The sequence below is a fragment of the Tupaia chinensis genome, unplaced genomic scaffold (assembly GCF_000334495.1).
Source record: "Tupaia chinensis unplaced genomic scaffold, TupChi_1.0 Scaffold000549_1, whole genome shotgun sequence".
Lineage (NCBI taxonomy): Eukaryota > Metazoa > Chordata > Mammalia > Scandentia > Tupaiidae > Tupaia > Tupaia belangeri.
In genome coordinates this window covers 2,569,416-2,592,171 of record NW_006160061.1, presented here as the reverse complement: position 1 = coordinate 2,592,171, position 22,756 = coordinate 2,569,416, and the positions used below count along the sequence as shown (strand labels likewise).

The 22,756-nt window shown below is 41.2% G+C and overlaps 1 protein-coding gene across 2 annotated transcripts in view; it reads right to left on the bottom strand.

Moving 5' to 3' along the window:
- NEB (nebulin) overlaps positions 1-22,756 on the bottom strand; it is a 234,272-nt gene that overhangs the window by 33,588 nt on the left and 177,928 nt on the right. For both annotated transcript variants that reach the window (XM_027775357.1, XM_006157632.1), the window contains 16 exons: positions 22,059-22,163; positions 20,920-21,024; positions 19,528-19,632; positions 16,816-16,920; positions 15,350-15,457; positions 11,041-11,145; positions 8,527-8,631; positions 7,987-8,091; positions 7,212-7,316; positions 7,013-7,123; positions 6,241-6,351; positions 5,910-6,011; positions 5,700-5,804; positions 1,364-1,474; positions 667-771; positions 46-150 (listed from right to left, as the gene is read on the bottom strand). In XM_027775357.1, coding sequence (XP_027631158.1) covers positions 46-150; positions 667-771; positions 1,364-1,474; positions 5,700-5,804; positions 5,910-6,011; positions 6,241-6,351; positions 7,013-7,123; positions 7,212-7,316; positions 7,987-8,091; positions 8,527-8,631; positions 11,041-11,145; positions 15,350-15,457; positions 16,816-16,920; positions 19,528-19,632; positions 20,920-21,024; positions 22,059-22,163 — 1,698 coding nt within the window. The remainder of the gene's footprint in view (positions 1-45; positions 151-666; positions 772-1,363; positions 1,475-5,699; positions 5,805-5,909; positions 6,012-6,240; positions 6,352-7,012; positions 7,124-7,211; positions 7,317-7,986; positions 8,092-8,526; positions 8,632-11,040; positions 11,146-15,349; positions 15,458-16,815; positions 16,921-19,527; positions 19,633-20,919; positions 21,025-22,058; positions 22,164-22,756) is intronic.

The following is a 22,756-nucleotide window of genomic DNA, read 5'->3' as shown; positions in this document are numbered from 1 at the left end:
ACTCGATGAAGGTGCATCGGAACCAGTCAGTCTTCGTCAACTTACTATACTCTGTAATTCTGTGGCCTCTTTCAGGTGAAGCTGCTCCAGGTTGTCGGGTATCGTGTGGTAGTGGCCTTTGCTCTTCTCATAGTTCTTCTTGTACTGGTACTGAGGGGAGGAGGTAGACGGGCGTCAGTAGGAAAGCTGCTCAGCACACCTGTGTTCTCTCTTTAGGTTAGACATTTACACTGCAGCGTTGCCAAAACTAAGCTAAAAGCAGCAGACTCTGAGTGAGGGGGTTAAGAGGAGAGTTTTAAGAGATGAACAGCCAGGTTTAGGATTGTCAACTAATACCACTTAGATATATGTCTAATTCAAAATCAGTGTTTTAAGTAGAAGGTTAGAGAAAGAAACTGTTCCAGATGGTAGTTCTATGTCCTTAGAAAGAGGAAAGGTTAAATGAAAAAAAAAATTAACAATAGAAGCATTTTTATACTTTGAAAGGTGTTACAGGCAATAGGAACTGGTAGACTAATATTGGAATTTGGAAGAATACATGCCAACAGGAGAAGAGCTTCGTGATAAAACTAGTATATCACCAGGGAGGAGATGCAGGTGAGCTCAGGGAAGGAAATCTGTCAGTGGGTGAAACAAGCTGTGTCTGGAGCAAAGGACCGAGCTTACAGAACTAGCGAGCTGGCTCGTATTCAGGACGTGATTCATTATCAGAGATTCCTTCATGTCAGTCACAGGCTTGTGAAGTTTCTTCAGATCAGCCTTATATTTAACCTACGTGTTAAGTAGGGGAAAGGAAATCACATAATTAGGAAATGGAAGACAGCGCCAATGGAAATCATACTAAGATATCCTACCACGAAACAAATGCTCGATCTAGGGATGAAAAACCATACTTCACGCCCAGGAATCAGGAGGTGGAAATAACCCAAGTGTCCATCAACTGATGAATGAATAAATAAAATGTGTTACATACATACGATGGGGTATTATCCAGCCATGAAAAAGAATGAAGTTCTGACACGTGTTACAGCACGGGTGAACCTTGAAAATTTTATGCCAAGTGAAATATGCCAGACACAAAAATACCAATAATACATGATTCTATTTATATGAAATCTCTAAAATAGAGTTTCATAGACTTAGAAAGTAGATTAGCGGTTACCAGGAGCTAGGGTGAAAGAGAATGGGCAGTTGTTGCTTAATGGTTATAGAGTTTCCATTTGGGGTGAGGAAAAGGTTTTGGAAATAGGGCAGAACTGGAAAACACTGTGACTATAATCAATGCTATTGAACTGAGCACTTAAACACAGTGAAAATGCCAAGTATCATGTTGCATATTTTAGCATGGTTTCTAAAAACATACCTCGCTTGCGAGATTATTAGCATCCTTCATGACTTTGTAGAGTTGGCTGTCTTTTGGATTGTATTTTGGAGCCTTGCCCTTCTCTTTGTCGAAATTTTCTCGGTACTTAACCTGACAGCAAATGCAAACATTCAAATTATTCTTGGACACAAATCAATGTGGAAATTAAGGAATGGTGGGAATATCGATGCCAAAATATATGAGTTATACATAAAGTAACTAAATAATTTATTATTGGGACATTTTTAAACTAAAAGGGGACACTATTAATAATTAAGTTCTTGGCCTGGCTAATTTTTATATCATTTAAAGGTATAAAAAAATAGCCACCTCTTTCTAGTGCAAAACGAAAACAATTGGAAAAAGCTTCAGGCTGAATTCTAAGAAGTGACCTAATGTACTTGAGTTGAACATTTTGAATCTCCTAAACTAGAAAAAAAAAAAGAAAACCACAAAAACAGTTTAGGTTTACAGTAAGGAACTCAAAGAGAAGTTATAAATTATCAAGAAGGCTGAAGCGAGGAATTGGTTAAGTTAGGAGAATGTAATATACTTTTAAAATAACGCTTTGGCTATGTCATTTTAAAAAATTTAAACTTGGCCAAAAATGGTATCACTCCTGAGCAAAAAAAGTTAAAATTTCTAAGTTAATGACTTTGAGTATAATTTCAGACTAGAAATAAGAAAAATGTGAAATACTTCAGAATGAGAAAAAGATTAACTGTACTTTAGGATATAAAAATAAGACTATACAAAGGAATACATAACTTTAATTTAAAAAATAAGCACAATGTCTAGTGCTTAGAGTTGCCTGATAAATGTGGTTTGAGTGAATGAAAAGATAAGACAGTCATTATGTCTAGGCAAAGTACCTAAGGAATATGGTTTATTTATGGGAGAATTCAACAGAATAACTGAATGAGACAGAAACATTTCTTCATTGAATAACAGACTGATGCCTTTGTGAATGGCATGTGGATTAAGTCCAGAAGTAGAACTCCACTGATCACTCTGGGAAGAATGAAAAATGAACTGCCTTCATGTTAGCCAATGAAAAGGACCGTGTTTGTTGCCCAGGGAAACATGGAGTGTCTGTTATTAGTAAGATGAAAGATCAGACATCCAAAGTTAGCATACCAGAATTTAGTACCTGGATATTTTGCTCTGTGGAAATTTAAAACCAACACAGTATTTCCTTCGTGCTCTACCATGTCCTCCACGTTCCCACAAGCTGACACACGGAGCAGGACAGACACAGGATGCAACCACTCAGATGCTAAAAATGGTATCCGCCACACCAGAGAAAGTGCACTCGCAATGCTAAGGCTCATTTACATTGAACAGAACCGCAGTGGAAATGCAGGGGAAAAAATGAGCATGCAGAACTGTACAGGGAGATGCAGACACACTAAGATAGACACAGGAACGCAGAAGCAGACACCTAACAAAAAGGAAAAACAAATGCTACAATGGGCTCTTTTCTAAAAGAAATGCATTCTTAAAATAAAGAAACAAAGCCTTCTCAGGAAAGTCAGAGGTGGTGAGTTGGAGTCTGGACCAACAGGCAACATTTCCTAAGAGATACAGAAATCTGTGACTTTTCCAAAAAAGTCAAGGAAACCAGATGTGCAGAATCGGAATGGAGAGAAGAGAAGCAAAGGTCCATCTTGGATGAGAATAAAATTTGCTTCTTTCAGCAAGTATGCCAAAGTCCCCTATCTTTTATGAAATAACTTGTTTCTGGAGAAATATTTGAAGAGCAGCAACTCCATGGGTTCCACTTCAGTTTCTTTGTCTTCTGTTCATTGCAAGCCTAAATTTCCAACTTTTTAATTGGGAAGAAAAATGATGCCTCCTCTCTGCAAGAAGGCCCCCACTGAATGTGGCCTAGCACAACTGCTAACGTGGATCTGACCTGAGCACTTTCGGCCTTCCTTTCTCAGTGGATCTCCTTAAGAGCTACCACATTTTGAAAGGTAAGGACACGTGTCAGATTCAAGACTCTTAGGATGGGGTTGGACTAGGCAGCAATGTGGCAAAACCACATACCTGTGGTGTGGTAAAGCCTACTTCTTCTTGTTAAATATGAGAGCCAAGAGGCAACTGTGCAATGCCATGTACTGCCAGGTAGGACCCCAGTGTTCCATAATCCCATAAGGCTCAGTCACTGGGCCTATTGTAGATATAGTGTAGGAAAGTGATTCTGAGTAAATTATTCCTCTCAGGGTTTAATTGTTTTTAAAGGCCTAACATCTAGTTGTTCAGCTCCTCTTCAGAGAACTGAGTTATATATTGGCGTTTGTAAAGACTGAATAACAACCTCAAGAATTAGATGATTTTTTTCCTCTAAAGACTGTAAAACAGAATGAAAACATTTTAAGTAGTTTACTCTATTGGTTCATAGTATACCTAAAATGAGAGATTATATTAATTACCAGTGTTAAATGCATTCTGTATCAACATGGCACCTAATTTTGGAAGAAGCAGAGATTTTCTTTGTGTGGACAGAGATGAGATTCTCAATTTGTTTCCATTTCATTTTTTAATGTACTCAGAGTCAGCACCGAAGGCCATTCCCAGGTCCAGTCTACCTTCCTTTTCCAAGTGGTATGTTCCAGAGGGGAAGTTCATGCAGGAAAAGAGGGAATGTGTGCAAAAGTATATTCTCCAAGTTTCCACAGCATTCTACATGTCCCAACACAAAGTCAACAGAGAAGAGTGCAACTTGGTCAGTCCCCTGACCAAGGCCAAGAAAGTAGACAAGAACAAGAGAAAGACAGAGATTGGCTTGCTCAGTCTTACATCACTGACGAGTACATTAATTTTCTTAAGATGCCTCATCATAGGGGTGTCATAGGATGCAGCGCCGTGCCCGTGCCCTCTCCTTTGGCCTTTCAGGTATTCTGCCTAGAGTATGCAGCAAGACAGCAAAGTCAGGATGGGGAAAGCTCACACCCAGCTGAAGTCCCCTTGGACCAGGGGCCACACTGTGAAGCTGTCAATTCTGAGGCAAGCCTGGCACAGGAAGTGAGCCCAGGAACCTAGGCTCATAAGAGGATCTGGTAGGGTCCCATTCTCCACACCGTAAGATTCACTCAGGAGTAGAAGTAGGCATCCTTCAATCTTCAAAAACATTAATTTTCAAAAATTGAACATCAATGTCATTTCTTTACCTTTAGCTTGATGATGGTATGGCCTTGGACATTTAAAAACATGTTAACAATTTTTACATTAACAAGTTCTTGTTATAGTTCATTACTCTTAGAGATTCCGCTTAATTTGTTGGTGATCTCTTATCTTGCTTCAAGTACTTACAGAGTTTCGTCAATAATAAAAAATTGTTCAAGAATTTAAAATTCAAAAACTTAGAAAAATTACATTTGCTTGTCAGCAGACATCTAATTCTGACTTGTTTTGCCACTTAACATTACTACTTTATATCGTCTCTAAAAAAATGGAATTCCGTGTCTGGTATTGCTGAAAGTCATTAACATACGATAATCAAATAGGTCCCAAATATATTTCTTCAAATACTCAAGAGAACAAACAATGAAGAAGGAGATAGTAAGATTTCTAAATTGGAGGATAAATAAGATATTCTTGAGCTCTCTGCAAGATCTGGTGGTAGATTACAGTGCCTTGGAGCTAAAGACTGAAAATCTCTCATAACTTGGGGTCTAACGAGGGAAGTTAGGAAATACGATAATCTGCTTTGGGCAACACATTTCTGGGTCCATCTTTTCAGTAATATGTACTCTGCTAGAATGAATCATTCTCCCTCAGCACCATGTACCTGCCTTGGTCAAGTATTTGTCATACCAGATTGTAAATGCTGACCCATAGAGTTTTATGTAGCCTGAAGACACCTGCTCACACCTACTCCTAACTCAGGCATTTGATACATGTACATTGACTGAAAGCATAAAAGTTCTTGCATCTTGCTGGGTTCCAGAAGTTAGAATTTCATGATACTGTCAGGTTAACAAGTGAAACTGTCTCTCAGAGGTGACTCAAGTGTGACTCTGACCCTTGGGATATATCTTTGACTGAGAAGAGGATCCAATAGGACTCTTGAATCGACGTCTTTGTCACATGAAGATAGCTGAGCGCACAAACACCTAGGTACATACCCATAAGCAGAAAGGTGGAGAATGAGCAGGGCCTACACAGGTTAGAGGACAATGCAAGAAGGCCCTCGGTCTACTTTCAATGACATAACTTTGAAAGCTCTGCAGTGCTATTAAAGACTCAGCATCTCTTTGCTGAAATTGCACGTTCACTGCAGGGGTCTCCTTGTCTCCTGACATCAGAGCCATAGCTTGCCCATGTGCTTTACCTGGCTGCTCAGCCTGGCTGCCTTCTTGGCCATTTCTATGTCTGGGCGGCCAAGCATGCTCAACCCATGGCTGCCTTCCTTGCGATGCTTGGCTCTGTACTCCACCTGTACCAAAGAAAACCAAACTGGTCATGCATTCTGGGTGACCGGTGCCTTGTGCTAATTAGCAGTGGTCCTTAAGGTCTGAGGACATAGGAAGTGCACCCTCACCTCGCTGGCCTGTTTGGCTGCCTGTGTGGCTTTCTTGATGTCTGGCCGATCTGCCACTGTGGTATAATGCAGGTTCTCCTTGGCATCTTTTCTGTAAGCAACCTTTATTTGGGGAAGAAGATGTTGACTCAGTTGAGAGATATACCATCTTTCTCAAAGTCTTTGTTAAACGTAAGTAACCATCATACTGAAAACCGAGCCAGTTCTAACCACCGTGTTTTTTAAATGATCAGATAAAGAAATTACAGTGACCACACTGGAACAAAAGCATGCACCAGTTTGGGACCCACTGTCCAAATGGGCTCCTGAGGCTGTTGGGAGAGGGACTTACATCGCTCTGCTTCTTGGCCACATCCATAGCGTGTTTCACGTCTGGTGGCTCCAGCATGATGGAGTAGTTGGATTTTCCCTTCTCCTTCACAAACTTCTTTTTGTAGTTTGTCTAAATGGAGCCAGAATTACTTGTGTAAGCAGAGAAAGGTGTGAAGGGAGCTCCAGGACAATCCATGGCTCATCACTGGGTTTCAGTCTGGGACTCACATCTCAGATCCATATTCTACTTCTTCTGTGTAAGTTCTGTCCTGGAACTCAATGCTAGAACTACCTGGAAATCTTCTGAAAACTGAGTACAAGCATATTCAACTTTTATGTACCATTTCTACCTTTTTATGATATACAGAACCATATGAGACTCCTATAATGAAATACCAGGAGTACTATAACATTATTGATAAGGATAGAGTGGGAAGACAATACTGAGGTGTAGAAAGAGATGATCTCTCTAAAGCTGTAGCCGGTTAGTGAAAGGAGAGGGCACTCTGGATTAGCATGCTTCCTCCTGTTATAATGCGGGTTCCTAACATCTTATAGATAACAAGTCCTATGGAAAAACTCTCACTTGCCATAGTTGCCGTAACTGAAAAAGCCAATAAACATTGGGTTCTTTTTAAATTAGAGTTTAAGATGATGAATGGGTACGGATGGCAGGAGTGAAGCTCCATAAAGGAAAGCATTTAGGAGCAGAAAGGCTGCTGCAGCCTTTCACCTCATTCTGAGGTAAAGTGGCATTGCTGCTGCCAAGAGTCTCACAGCTGGAGACTTACATCACTGACATGCTTGGTCACTTCCTTGACGTGAACGGTGTCCCGGGTCTCCGGCAGTGTTGTGTATGATCCCTGGGCCAAGTGCTTCTTGACATGGTCCTTGTACTTGTTCTGTGGGAAGCCATAGACACTTGATCAGGTGTCTGCCAGGGCCCTGAGCCCGAGACGGAAGCAGAGCATATGGGCTGCTGGGGTTTACCTCAGACACCAGATTGCTGACAGTCTTTGCCAGGAGGATCTGAGGCGTGTCAGGCACAGCGTGGCAGGTGCCTCTCTCTTTGACATGCTTCTCTTTGTACTTCAGCTGTCAGAGTGAACAGAAGCATTTCCTCAGCTCCTCTAGGTGCCCTGCATGCTTTTATCAAGCTCCCAAGCCACTACATGATGGCTGAGACTAGAGCACCATTGACAGACTTGGAACACTGAACTCAATAACGACTTGTTATTTGGAAATCCTGAGAAATAGCCAAAGGTTTTTGTTTTCCCCCTTGATCTCTTGGAAGTTGAGGTTTTAATAACTGTCAAGTGGCTCTCATGATGAATTTTTATACAGACAGACTTTAGCTCAAAGCATTTGCAAATATGTTGTCTGACCCTTCTAAAGACTGTGGAAGGCACTGTTATCCCTTCTCCACTGCTGAAGACATGACAGTGCAGTAAGAGAATGATCACGGAAAACAATGACAGGTTTCCAGACAGACGCCAGCCAGGACTTCGACTCCTATCCCTGCTGGTGAACTCTGGTGTGTGGTGTAAATGAAGAACCATCACCTGGACAGCATGGCCTTGCACTGCTGCCTTCCTGCCCAGCCATGTTACAGACATCCACCAAGGGCATGGCCACGTTTCAGGACCTGCACCCCAGGTCCTACAGCAGCAGCCCTTCTCTGTCCTTTACTGAGTGTCCCTGGGGATTGTGGCCCAGAGGGTGGTTCTGGATGAGGTTAGGTGTCATGGAAGGACCAGATACTCACATCACTTTCTATTATGGTGTTCTTGAGGGCCAGCACTGTGTTTTTATCATCTGTGACAGAAAGCTTGCATCCCTTGAGGAACTCTCGGTCCAGCTTATATTCAAACTGTAACAGAAGGAAGGCAGAGGAAGAAGAAAGGTCACAGGCACAGGAGGAAGCTGGGCACTGGATCAAACCCACAGGGACTCTTCTGAAGTGGGGAGATGAGGACTTGCCACCAGGATGAGGACAAGGGCTTCCTGGCCCCTCCATGCATAATAGCTCCTGCTTTGCAGTCCAGCTGCCAGGACCGTGGTCTCTCGGAGGCTCTCCCCAGCCTCTCAGCCAGAACACAGAGCCATTCCTGCCTGAGCCCAGAAGCAGAACAGCCTGGGGCCAGGTTTGCTTCCCAAGTTTGCCTTTCCATTCTCCCCAACCCTCTTCTCTTTCTTAGGTCGCTAGCTAAGGTTATGCCCCAGCAGTGGTCATCACGCATAATTATTGACTGTGTTTCTCAGGTACATCGTGCAGTCCTGACAGTCCGCATCCCTCCTGTCTTACATCGCTTTGCTGCAGGGATGACTTGGCGGCCTGGATGAAATCTGGTCGGTCAGGGGTCCACTTCCAGTGGGCCTTGTTGGCTTCATACTGCTTCTTGTAGTCTAGCTGTTTTTAACAAGACAGACAAAAACCACTTCATTGGCTAGGCAGAATTGTTTACACACATGGCACAGAGAAACTCGGGCATTTTATTTATTTATTTTTAAAGAATTATTTACTTTATTTTGTTACTATTATTATTATTTTTTTAATTTGACCAGAGAGAGAGAGGAAGAGAGAGAGAAAGGGAAAGCTAGAAAGCAAGTTGCCAGGTCCCCAACTCAAATCGTGGTTGACCATGTGAAAGTCCAACACCTCAACCATTGCGCCACCTGCTGGCCCAAACGCCTGCATTTTAACACACCAAAAATAATGGTTTTTAAAGCAAGAGAGAGCCCCAAGTAAAATTTCTGTACAATTTATGTGGTGAGTTAACCACTCAGAGACCTTTTGGTTACAAAATAGAATTTAAAATGTGAAAAGGTCTACAGGTGAAATGATTCTACATCCTAACTCTTCCAGTCTAGCGCAATCATCTTTTTTTAAAATTATTTTTAGAAAGATTGTTTAGATTTTTGCTATAGGGCTCTTGCGGTTGCTGGAGAGACTGAGAGAGACAGACAGAAAGTGAGAAATCACTCCTTAAGGGGGATGGCCATGCCACAATCTCTTCTCCATTTTCTCAGGTTTTGGGCACACATGCACCCAGTGTGAGTTTCAAGCCACTGGATATGAGACTTGAACCATGGCTGGCCATGTGGGAGTCCAGCGAGGTAATCATTATGCCACCTCCTAGCCCCCAACCCAATCATCTTTAGAGTCAAGTAGTTTTGATTTCAAGTACATTGAATATTAAAAAATGATCACTTGTGTTTTTTTTAAATGCTACCTACTTTACTAAGTGCTTTAGAAATGATAAAATTAAATGACAAAGTTTAATATAATGAACTCATTTAATCTTCATGACAACTTCATTAAACAGACAGCTGAGGAACTGTCTAGAAGGTAAGTTAACTCAAAGTAAGACAATAAACAGAGGAGCTTGGATTCAAACTTATTTATTCTGAATTTAAATGTGTGTGTGCACTTCCTAGACCTTCATTACGGCTGGAGAAGTTACTACCTCAACCCGAATCTGAGTCACAGAAGTGGATGCAATTTAATCTGAGTGTTGAGGGGGGCGGTCTCCCTTTTTCAGGCACATTTCTTTCCTTGCTTGATTTTCTCTTTCTTTCTTTCTTTCTTTCTTTCTTTCTTTCTTTCTTTCTTTCTTTCTTTCTTTCTTTCTTTTGTTTTCTTTCTTTCTTTCTTTCTTTCTTTCTTTCTTTCTTTCTTTCTTTCTTTCTTTCTTTCTTTTTTAATCAAGGTCTCATTTATACACAATACAAGGCATATGCTTTTATGTGTACTATTTAATACACTTATTTCCATTTTATCATGAAAAATTTTAAACATAAAGAAGAGTTGCAAAAATGTTACAGAGAATACCCATACAACCATCGCCTGGAGTTTGCCATGTACGTTTCACTGCATCTGCGTTCTCCCGCATTCCTGTTCCTTCACCTTCCACCCAGCCTCGGGACACGTGCAAGCTACCTTTTAGCTTCTACGGGCAGCTCAGCTTGCCGATCCCGATAAGTATATGTTCTCTTTGGCACTAGCTTAGTCTACAGTGGTTTTAACTTTACTAACCTATTATATATTTTAAAAAATCACTGCTTATTGGAATGAACAAAATCATTTCTCTCTTTGAAGCTTGATGCCCCACCCAAAGAAATGAGTCAGTGAGGCGAGTAAACTGAGCAGGAAGAAGGTCTAGGCCACCCCTGGTGGCACCAAATGGCTCAGATATATTCTCCTTCAGAGGAAGCAAGTTCTAGAATTTGAGAAAGGAAGGAGAGAATGAAACATACTGAGGCACTTTCAAAAATGCAACCTTCTTTTTGGAATTAAATATGCTATTCTCCGCCACCCCCCATGAAGGCTGAGTGGGTATAATGCCCGCGGCATGAAGTGAGGCCACGCTTGCTCCTCTGTGAGGACCAAAAGCAGCATTTAGACTTTAGTATCACTATTCGTGCTCCTGAGGCCTAACTCTTTTTTTTTTTTTCACATTATTTATTATTTGTTTTTTGTATATACTTTCAATCATATTGTTTGGCTTACAATGAGACCATTTCGATATGTGCACATTTCTCCCCAGACCCGTTGATCAAAATATCTTTAACAGATAACACCACACCTCCCCATCCCATCAATGCTCTACCTCCGTATCCCTTCTCCAAATGTCCTTCGTTAGGCCCCACTCCTCCATATATACCTCATCTGACATTCACATCCATCTCTTGTGTTTGTTCAACCGTTAGTCAATCAGTTTCAGTCATAGAGTGCAGACATTCGGTATATGTTAAGTGGGGACATACTCATGATCTGGGCTCACTGGAGCTCCGTCACCTGGAAGCCTCTGAGACTTACGTTGGTGTTAACTTTGTAGGCGTCTTTGGCTGCTTTGATGTGAACAGCATCTGGCTCGATGGTGCAGTTTGATTTAGTTCTTTCGTAAACTTCTTTGTATTTCAGCTGTGGGAGGAAACAGTGACAGGGTTAATTTTTTAAAAGTTTCTTTCTTTCTTTAATGAGTGATCAAGCAAGCAAGCAAGAGACAGACAGCACCCCCCCCAAGGCCACAGTCTACTTTCAGCTTTAGCCAGCCCTGGATCATGGGCATAAGTGCTTTAGGAGTACTTAGAGAATCTCTGGACATGAACCTGGAACCTTTTTGTACAGGTCAGTCTCACAGAGTGTTACATTTTACCTCTGTGCCACTGTCTGGTTCCAAGGTTAGATTTTTTTTTTTTAAGAGACTATTAAGAGTATTTTAAAAAAACAAAAAAGGAGGGCCAGCAGTTGACGTAATGGCTATGTCGCTGGACTCCCATGTAGTCTATCACAGTTGGAGTTCCGGACCTAGTGGCTTAAACTCAACCTGGGTGCATGTGCGTGCGTGCTCAAGATCCTGAGAGGAGAATAGGGGAGAAGGGATTGCGGTGTGGCCGTTCTCCCAGGGGTGATTTCTCGTTTTCTGTCTCTCTGTCTCTCTCTCTATCTTTCTGGCGAGTGTATGCACCCTATAAAAAAAAAAAAAAAAAAAAAAAAAAAAAAAAAGAAAGAAAGAAAGAAAGAAAGAAAGAAAGAAAAAGAAAAACCATGACTGTAGTACACAATGTTCCATAAGATGGAATTAAAAAAAAAAATCTGAGGGCCAGCAGGTGGCATAGTGGTTAAAGTGCTGGACGCAACATAGACAATTAGGCAGTGCAAGTCCTGGACCCAGTAGCTTGAAAAACGTGCTGGGCACTTGTGCATGCATGCCCAAAATTCCCAAGAAGAGAATGGAAGAGAAGGAACTGTGGTGTGGCTATCCTCCCTGGGAGTGATTTCTCACTTTGCCCCTCTCTGTCTCTCTGGCAAAAGCACAGGCCTATGACAAAATTTAACAAGTACCAACAAACTGCTGTGAGGAAAGGACGCGGCAATGCAGAGATGTGCCCTCTTGTCTCAGATTTAATAAAACAATGATTTATTTGGGGGCCAGCAGGTGGTATGGTGGGTGGTTAAGGGCACTGGACTCCCATATGGCTAACCATGGTTCAAGTCCCAGACCTGGTGGCTTGCTTTCTCACTTTCCCTTTCTCTCCCTCCTTTTCTGGTCAAATTAAAATAAAAAAAAAAAGAATAAAGTTAAATAAAATAATTCTTTTTAAAAAGAATTATGTATTTTATTTATTATTATTATTTTGCAATTTGACCAGAGAAGGAGAGAGGGAAAGTGAGAAAGCAAGCTGCCAGGTCTGGGACTTGAACCACTGTCAACAGTGTGGGAGTCCAGAGTCTCAACCACCACATCACCTATAGGTCTCCTTATCGCAGATCTTAAAACCAGTTCCCCAGGGCACCTTAAATACAGCCACCAATGTTGCCATGGGATTTATGGTTTGGAGGAGAGGGAAGGAATGAGAAAATTTAGCCTCTGCAGAACCAGCAGGTCATTTCTCCATCATGGACCTGAGGCTTCTAGCTTCACCCGTTTTTGTTTTTTTTTTTTGGAGAGATTTTCACTATAGGGCGCGTGCACTCACCAGACAGACAGAGACATAGAGATAGAAAGTGAGAAATCACCCCCCGGGGGGGGGGGGGGTCACGCCGCAGTCCCTTCTCCATTCTCCTCTCAGGATCTTGAGCACACACGCACACACGCCCGGCATGAGATTTTAAGCCACCGGGTTCAGGACGCGAACCGCGGTCAACTACATGGGAGTCCAGTGACATAGCCATTGCGCTAACTGCTGGTTCCCAAGCTTCACCTTCTTTGCTTGTCTCAAATTTCAGGGTCCTTGGACCTAATCTGTATCTTCTCAGTAACTGTTGGGGAAGAATCCTAGGTTTTTGTTGTTGCTGTTTTGTTTTGTTTTAGAGAGATTTTTGCTATAGGGCTCATGTGCTCGCGAGAGAGAGAGAGAGAGAGAAATCACCCTCTCACCCACACACATCTCTCTTCCATTTTCCTCTTGGGCTTTTGGGCATGCACGTACACGTGCGTGGTGTGAGTTCCAGCCACTGGGTCTGGGACTTGAACCACGATCAACTATGTGGGAGTCCAGTGACGTAGCCATCATACCATCTGCTGGTCCCAGTATCTTAGGTTTTAATGTGATTAAGGCCAAAGTAAACTATGCTAAGAGAGCCACAATAGTGTTTTCTAAATTGAATATAAGAATTAGGGTTTTTTGGGCTTGATTGTACATTTAGTTTACTATTTCACTAATCACAGTCTTTAGGGGAAAAGCCTGGAAATTCCTCCTCTTAATCAATACCCTAGGATATTCAATCAGACACTTTTGGGAAATACATATAGAAATGCTTCTCTCTTGTTTTTGTTTTTGTTTTTGTTTGGAGAGGTTTTTGCTATAGGGCACGTGCGCTCGCCAGAAAGACAGAGAGAGACAGAGACAAAAAGCGAGAAATCACCCCCGGGGGGATGGCCATGCTGCAATCCCTTCTCCATTCTCCTCTTGGGATCCTGGGCACGCACAAACATGTGCCTGGCATGAGTTTAAGCCACCGGGTCCAGGACTCGAACCATAGTCAGCTACATGGGAGTCCAGCGACATAGCCATTACACTAACTGCTGGTCCCAAAATGCTTCATTTTTCTGTAGTTTAGGGAAATGGTTATTCTACACGAGAAACGTACCTAACAGATGCTTGGGAATACCTGATGATAATGTATGTAGTGCCAAAGCTTATTTTAATATTTTTAATATTTCCAAAATTCTTTATATATTTCTGCCTTTTGACAGTGCCCTAAATGTATTTAGTGTTTTTGATGGTGATTCAAGGTCAAGAATACCAACATCTTTATTTATTATCAAAGGATTCCTGGGCTCCAGCCAGAGTCAGGGTTTGGGAGGGAGGAGCCATTTCACCGTGGCCTTCACAATTCTGTCAGTGTCTAGGAGCTCATGGAGCCATGGCAGTCTGTGAAAGAGTTAATCTATTTTTTCAATCAAAGTAATGATACTTTTCTATCACAGAATCATGCTATAGACCTGAAGCTTATGAGTACAGTTTCTCCTCAAATTCAGGGTGTTGGTTTAACAACTAGTTTGTTCCTCTTAGCAGAGATGAAGTGTGTAGGGCATTAATAGTGTTTATGGCACGTTGTGTTTCTCAGAATGTGCTCAACAGCATCTCCCATCCCACACGTTTTCCTTCAGTGTGACCTTGACATTCGATTATCCAGAGGGATGTGCATCTCTTCACTCCTTGAATCTGAGTGTGTAAAAGGTGGCAAAGTGGGACCAGTATAGATGCATGATGGAGGAGGGTGATTTCTTGTTTTCCGTCTCTCTGTCTCTCTGGCAAGTGAATGCACCCTATAGCAAAAATATCTCTGAAAAAAAAAAAAAGATGGCAAAGTACTGCCATGTCCCTTCTAGGCATAGGTCTTAACTGATACAGAAGCTTTCATGTTATGCCTCCTGGAACCTGGCCACTCAGCTGTCAGAGGGCCAAGCCAGGGGGAGAGGCCACAGGGAGGAGCTCCCACTTACACGACAGCTGAGCCCCTAGCTTCCAGTCATCCCCGGCTGCCAGCCACATAAACGAGCTGCCTTGGATGCACTGGCCAGACAGCCTCCAAGGCTGATCCCAGCACATGAGGACAACCATTCTCTTTGCCCAGTCAAGTAAGCATTCTGAGTAAGACAGAGATGTTATTTTAGGTCACTAAGTTTTGGTATGGTTGTCTCACGGCACTAAGTAACTGAACTGGGATTGTTACACCACATTGAGTAAAGGCCAAGACATCACTAAGGCGATTCTCTGCAATGCTGGACCCACGTGGAAAGACTCTGGGTTTGCATTCCAAGGCCTCCCTGTCCATGCTAGGTGATCACATGTTCCTGTGAGTCAGTCTGCCTGAGGCTGGGGGTGGATTGCAGAGCAAAGACAATAATAGGGGGTGCCTATCTTTCTATCTTGCTGTCTCCCCCTCTCATGGAATAAATAAATACATAAAGGAGAAAGAAAGAAGGAAAGAAAGGAGAAAGGAAGAAAGAAAGAAAGGGAAAGAAAGAAAAAAAGAAAGAAAGAAAAAGAAGGAAAAAAAGAAAGAAAGAAAGAAAGAAAGAAAGAAAGAAAGAAAGAAAGAAAGAAAGAAAGAAAGAAAAAAGAAAGAAAAAGAGGCCAAGATGAGAGGGGCTGACACGCCATTCTGTACTCACGTCGCTGACTTCATCTTTAACCTTGCGGACGTGCAGCAGCATAGGCGTGTCATGGATTGTGGTGTAGCCTCTGGGTTTGGCCTTGTTGTATTCCAGTTTATAGAGTATCTGGAAGAGATTAAAGAGCAGGAAGACATAGTGATATGCTTCTCAATCTACAATGAGAAACTACAAATGCAGAGTTGTCTGTGGGTGACTACAAGAAAACCAGGTGCTGTCATGCTCTCTGCAACGCCTCCATCCTCTCCCCTGGCCCAGTTGGTTGGAACAATTCTTCCTTGGGAAAGGAAAAATCCCGTGCAGTGTTACTGCCTTCTGGAGGAGTCTGACCCAGTAAGGCCCAGGATCTGTCTTGAGCTTTTTGACCTATACCTCTTAGGTCAGGCAGCACATTGGCAAGGCCGCTGCTGTGTACCCCCCGACTTAGGAATAAGACTTAGGTCGAATTAGCATGTCAGCAAGACTGCTTGCTATTTGCTCCAGAAAACTGGTAGCCTTGCTGGGAAGCGACCCCCCCTCTGACTCCCCAATATACTACTATAAAAGAATTACATAGCTCTCTTATACATCCTGAGTATATGATAAAATTTTCCAGGAAGTCCTCCGACCGCTCCCCTTTGCTCTGATCACCTACTGTTAATTACAATGCTTTATCTCTATGGTCACAATAGAGGGTGGGCTGAAGTTCTATCTAGGCAGAAATAATCTTGACCTTTGGAAGGCCCTTCAAAATACATTAAAGGTAAACTTAATCTTTTCTTTACCTAAAATAGGATTAGGCCAAAACTGGCCCAGGACACCCTCTCCCTCACCAAGTGAAATAGATAAATATATTAGGATTCCTCCAATTAAGTTTTAGATCCCTATAAAACTGTATAAGTATCATTCTTTATTAAGATCCATAAGAACTAATATCTATACTTGAGATTTTCTTTTCTCAGCACCATTCCCGGTAATCACAAAATGGCTGCTGCACCGCATCAGCTGATAATCATCTCTGCTTACTGGAACAGCTTTCCCGAAACTGCATTCCATGGAGACCCACCTACAATTGCGGAATTGCACTAGACCCACCCTTAATCCAACCCTGAATAGAATCTATATTCTCTATTGTTAAAACTTTATGAGCTGATAATTGAAACACGTAGTCCCTCTTCCATTTACTTGTATGTAACACATTTTCAATAAAAAAGGCACAATAATTCCTGGCAGTTGTCACTCCTCATAGAGCAATCTCTGGGGGATGTCTGGCAAAGGACGTGCATGAAAAGGCACCGAGACCTTAATCTTCTTCTTCACCTGCGCTGCCTCCATCTAGTCAACCCACCCCCGCTGAGGCTGGACCCCGGCAGCCTTCCTCCCATTAAGTGGCAGAAGTGTCCCAGACAAAGTGACAATCTAAAATGATCCTCTGCATTTCCAAAGGCCCCAGGACTTGAGAATCCATTTGTGTTTTCTGTACTTACATCGCTGATTTGCTTGTTGACTTTTGTAGTACGTAGGTGTTCCGGAGTGTCCACAACTGAGGTAAATTTGTCCTTTGATTTTTCATATTTTTTCCTGTACTTGATCTAAATTGTGGAAAAGAAGAGCAAGTTAACTCTAAGAAGTAGAATAGAAGGCTTTCTTTTTCTTTTCAACTTTATTATGGGGCATGCGTCGTCACCAGAGAGATATACAGAGACAGAGAGAAGGAAAGTGAGAAATCACCCCCACCCCCGGGGGGAATGGCCACACCACAATCCCTCCTCATCCATTGTCCTCTGGGATTTAGGGCATGAATCCACATGTGCCCAGTATGATTTTCAAGCCACTGGGTCCAGGACTCCAAGTGTAGTGTTGGACATGTGGGATCCAAGGCCTTAACCACTATGCCACTGGCTGGGCCTAGAAGAGGGTACTCCATGACATCTTTTTTTCTCTTAGAATACAGAGTGAGAGATAGTGTCATGGTTGCATTCCCTGTAAGTCCTAACTGGAAATGTTTAATATAAATTTGCATTTGATAATAATAGTGTGAAGGAGTGAATAAATACTAATAACATTGATGATATTTTCCAGTATGTTTTATACACATGGAAACTGAGGCCCTGGGAGGGTGTGAGACTAAGCCTAGGGCACTTACAGGGTAAATCTCAGAGCAGAACTAGAACCTGGTTATCTGGTCTCTAACAGGTACTGTTTCACTCACAAGATACTACACTGAGTATAAAAGGTCTCTTAAGGTATTTTTCCATATCGAAGAGGAAACAGAGATGTAAAATAAAAATTAGTATATATGACTTGAAGTATTTGTCATTTTTAAAAATGCATTCATTGAGACTAGCAGGCAGCTTGGTGGTAAAGGGCACTGGACTCCCACATGGCTGACTGGTTTGAGTCCTGCACCTGGTGGTTTGCTTTTTCTCTCTCTCTATCTCTGGGGTGAGTGCACATGCCCTATAGCAAATTAAAATAATAATAATTAATAAAATTAAATAAATTACTCTTTAATTAAAAAATGAATTTACTTTATAACTTCTAAGTCTTTTTTTTTTTCATGCACATAAGCTGTTTCAAGCAGGACAGATACAGACAGCACAACAAAATTTCATGCACCACCATCAGATGATCATATCAGGATGAAGGAGAAAGTTCAGGTACATAGGACGTTTATGAGAGACCTCATCATCTCATTTTACATGTTGATTTGATGGTAGACTAAAATGATAATACGAGTTGCAAATAACAAGATTAATTAAAATTTTTGTGAGCTTGGAAAAAATGGCATTTTGTTTACATTGTATCTGGAAGTTGACCAACATCACTATTCACTGCTACTTTAAATTTACCTTTCAGCATGTGATGGAAAGGTGGTAGAGTGGGTTTCAGTTGGCTTTATAAGAAGAAAATGTTACCAGTAATGTGTTGCCCTGTGTGTGAGAAGAGATATGCTCGAAATAACCCGGCAGTTCAGAACCAAACCCGAGGCACCGTGAATGTATTCACTAGTCAGAGGGCTGAGTGGCAGTCCTTCTCTTTCTCAATGGGTTGCAGTGATAATTGAACAATAGAAAAATTAGATAAAAAAAGTAAATGTTCAGACCTTTCGAGTGTTATTGAATCTGCTTTGAAGTCTTCTGTGTCTAAGGAATCTATTTCTTTAGTCCAATACTGAAAAAATGCAAATTAATATTTACACTAGTTTGGAAATACTGTTTGAAGGAACCTCAGTGAATCTTACGAGGAGGTCCGAAAGCGTCAGATGGTGTGGATGATGGCCAGCCCACCACCATGGCTGGCTACATTCAGAGGTCGGGTATGAGGAATGAGTATTTATGCAGCTTGCCCCTGTGAAGCCAGCGTGGGCAGGGAGCAGGGAGAGGAAATGAATGAAAGCATCAAAGGGAACGCACCCAAGGCGCCTAGGTATCCTTCTTCACATCCCACCAGACATTACCTGGCTCCACATGTGTGTATTGTAGAGTGCAGTCAACATATCTGGACGCAGAATTTCATTACATCCTTGTTTCAGAAGCATCTTGGCACTAGATTTATATTTTCTCTGTCCATGCAAAGAGCAGTGAAGCACAAAAGAGACTTAGGAAGACAGAAAAGAACATGGCTCTATATCCCAGTCACCTCTGAGTGAAGAGATGTAGGCGTACACACTTTCTGTACTCACATATGTGTGTGGGTGAAGACACAAATGCTCCCTAATGCCAAGTAGAATGACTGCAATACTTATGGCTGACCATCCATAGTCTTTTGTGAATGGAGAATGATTTAGCTAGTCTCCCTTAGGTTACCACCAAAATTGCTTTATAGAAAAGAAGACATTATTGGAACAGCAAAATAGAAAGGAGTTCTGTCTTCTTTCCATCCATTGATTTTGTTTGCATGTACAATACAATTTACAGTTTGTAGCTGCAGTTGACAAATGGGTCCTTAGGATGGGTAAAGGGTCACGAGACCCAGCCTTTCTTTTCTTCACCACAGCACAAGTGAGTACACAGTGTATGGACTGGCACACTCAAATAGCTCCTGGGCTCTTTGGGTGGCTAGACAGGTACTTTGAAACAGAACAGCCCAATATCATAGGCAGGACCTATGACATCCTTGCAGCAGACGGACGACATCTCAGGAGAAACCTGGACCACAGTCCAGCCCGGGCCAACCGGCCAGGCCCATCACAGTACCTGGCTGATCTGGTCGCCTGCGGTCTTAGCCAGCAGATGTCTAGGCTCATCAACCACCAGGTGGTATTTATCTTTCCGCTGCTCATAATCAGCTCTGTATTTTTTCTGCTCAAACATCACATCAAATTACAGCAAGAGTACAATTTCAAGGCTATGCAGAAATATTCCATGATAAACACTCTCAGGAAGTCAGAAATATCATTGCACCCAAGGCAATAAATGCAGGGAGGCAAAGAGAGTCAAGTAAAGGAGGGACACCTGGAAAAGGTGGGAGTCTGAGCTAGATCTGAGTCACGACACTGAAGTCAGGGTACCTTGTGCCTAGACAGGTTCTATCTTTACTGAGGATACTGTTAGCAGTGTTAGGTTTTATAGCATCTTGTGTTGTACTTAAAGTAAGGTACTGATAAGCTACAGGTTTATAATCTAAGGCAATGAAAATCCAAAAGCACACTAATGCTGAAACATTCATGGAAAGGTTATAATAGCCTTCTAAAACTCGTTAATCTATTTGATTATACAAGAGACTAGTAATCCTTTAAAAAAAATAGAAACAAAATACATCAAGACTGTCCTCCTAGGAAGCTCTTGACAATAATTCTTCAGAGTTGTGCAACCTGGAAATCTACTGAAAATGAACTAAATCAAATTAAGAAACAGTAAAACAAGCCATCAAAAAGTGATACATTTGAGGAAATACACTAATGACTACATTTACTATCTCAGATACATTTTACTATTTTTTAAACTTTATTTTTGAACTTATATAAATCTATGGGAAATCTGAAAATACAAATTAAATAAGTATACAATTATAAAACCATCCAAGCATAAATAAATTCAAAGCTTGCTTATTTCAGCCACCTTGGGCTAAAAGCCATTGAAATGATTGCAACCGTGGTTAGAAGAAAGACTAGCTAGAACACAAAGGGGAAACTGGGGTGCAAATGGATTCTTCTATGCACCAATACGCCCCCAGTGTATGTGGGAGTAACAGTCACAGTACATTTACAAGCATAAATCACAGCTATCCCCTTTATGGGTGGCTCGTACCACTGCCATTTTGGTACCTTAGTAGGGGATAATAGATGAGCCTTAAACTTCTGGATCTCCCACCTTGACACAATATTATGTTTCAGGGGCGTTCACTCACAGGGCTGCAGTGCCCTGGTCAGGACAGAGTGCTGACGTCTGTAGAGCCTCTGGCACTTCGTATGGTCCCTTCGCTTGCTCTCCTTCACAGTTTTAGCAGAGCCCATCAAATGGTGACATTTTTTATTTCGAATAAACACTTAGGATGGCTTTCCTGGCATTCTATATAACGGGTTTCGAATAACTCAACTGACTTCTTGAGCGAACTAAGTAGGCTTCATTTTAGGGGTTCACACATACCTCATTCATCAGCTGTGTTGCATACTTGAAATGCTTATTGATTGGTGAGTCAGCGACATACTTGAAATTTGACTTTGTTCTTTCAAATACCTCTTTATATTTGTACTAGAAAAAATAGAATCAGGTTTATTTGACAGCAAGCTGTGATTTTTTTTAAATGGCGATACATGCTATTTATCTTATTATTTAATTGTGATAATTCCTTCATATACTTTGCAAGTATTTACTGACCATTTACTCTGTTGCCTAATGCAATAAAGCATAAAACTTGCCTGGAGACCTTAAAAATTGATCAAAAAATACCTATCAGAAAGCACTTTTCACAGAATGCATGTCATCTAAACTAAATCAATTTCTTCTTCATATATGTATGAGGTGATCTTCAAAAAGTTCATGGATAATACATATATAAATAAAAGCATACATAAATTTTTTAAAAACTTTTGTACCCAAATACGTTCATACTTTAATTTTCCATGAACTTTCTGGAGTACCACCAGATATTATTTTACTTTGAAGGTACTTTCATGTGCATTCGAAAGCAATTTTTAGCCTATGAATTTGGATATATTTTTCCAGTAATTAGTTAGATAATCATAATCTTTAACAGCAGCAGTGGGCTACAACCTATCAGCTCACCATCTGTTTTAAACAACCCCATTAGTTAAAAATAGTGCTTACATTTTTAAGGTTTTACCTCAAAGAAAGAAGACTATGCTGTAGAATGAATATGGCCCACAAAGTCAACAATATTTCCTGTCTGGCACTTTTCAGAAAAAGATTGCTGATTCTCATTTTAAAGCTCGAATAAAGCTAATTTTCAACTGCTTTGTTTTGTGAATAGGTAAATGAGGCTATAAAAAGAAATGATTTGCCTCAAGTCACACATTGCTATGGATTAAAATAATTCCACTTTATACTCACCACCATATCAGCTCTACTATGGTAAATCACCTAGAGATAAATGAATATTCTGGAAAAGTCCCAAGGAGTTGTACTGAGACGACTTTTATCGAATTCAAATAAACAACCATAGTCAATGACAGTAGTAAAGACATTCCTAAGGAAAGTGAACAATGCAGTATGTGTGTGCAGGTATCTGTGGAACAGCCATGACCTTTCTCCTTGAGTAAATGTACCTTGCTGTACAGAGTCTTGTTCTGTTCTGCCAGAGTGAAGTCAGGGGTATCATAGGCATAGCAACCAATGCCTTTAAGCCAGGTCAAGTCCTCTTTGTATTTTACCTAGGAAAAACACAATGTCATCAGAGTTCCAAGAACCTATCTTCAAATAACAATTAGGTTCTATATACACGAAACCAAAGAAGCTTTAACTGCTGAAGGTAAACGAAACACTATAGTGTTAAAACAACTACATAGACGAAGTTCCAATAATACTGATTGTTGCATATTTTATGGTATAACTTTCTATAGCATATGGAAACTTTCATTTTTAATTCTAATGAAAGCCATTCAAATGTAACAGGCATACTTTCCTTAAATGTATAACATTAGCTTGGCAGTGACATTTTCATATTGAGAGCTAAAGTTTTCTTCAAAGTGAACATTGCTATGTATCTTCATTGCTATGTAAGGTTTTCTCCAATGGATTAAAAATAGGCTATTTCCTAGATAAAGTATTTATCACTTCCAGTCATGTAATATGTCATATACTTAGAAGAAAAATTGGGTCTATACATTTGAATATATTTTTCCTTCTCTCAGGTGCAAGTTCACTCATCTAGCAATTGAATTTTATGATTTAAACATCCCTACACAGAACCTACAATTGAGCTAAGTGCTGCATCAGTTTTTGTGCAGTGTCTCATTGTGAATTT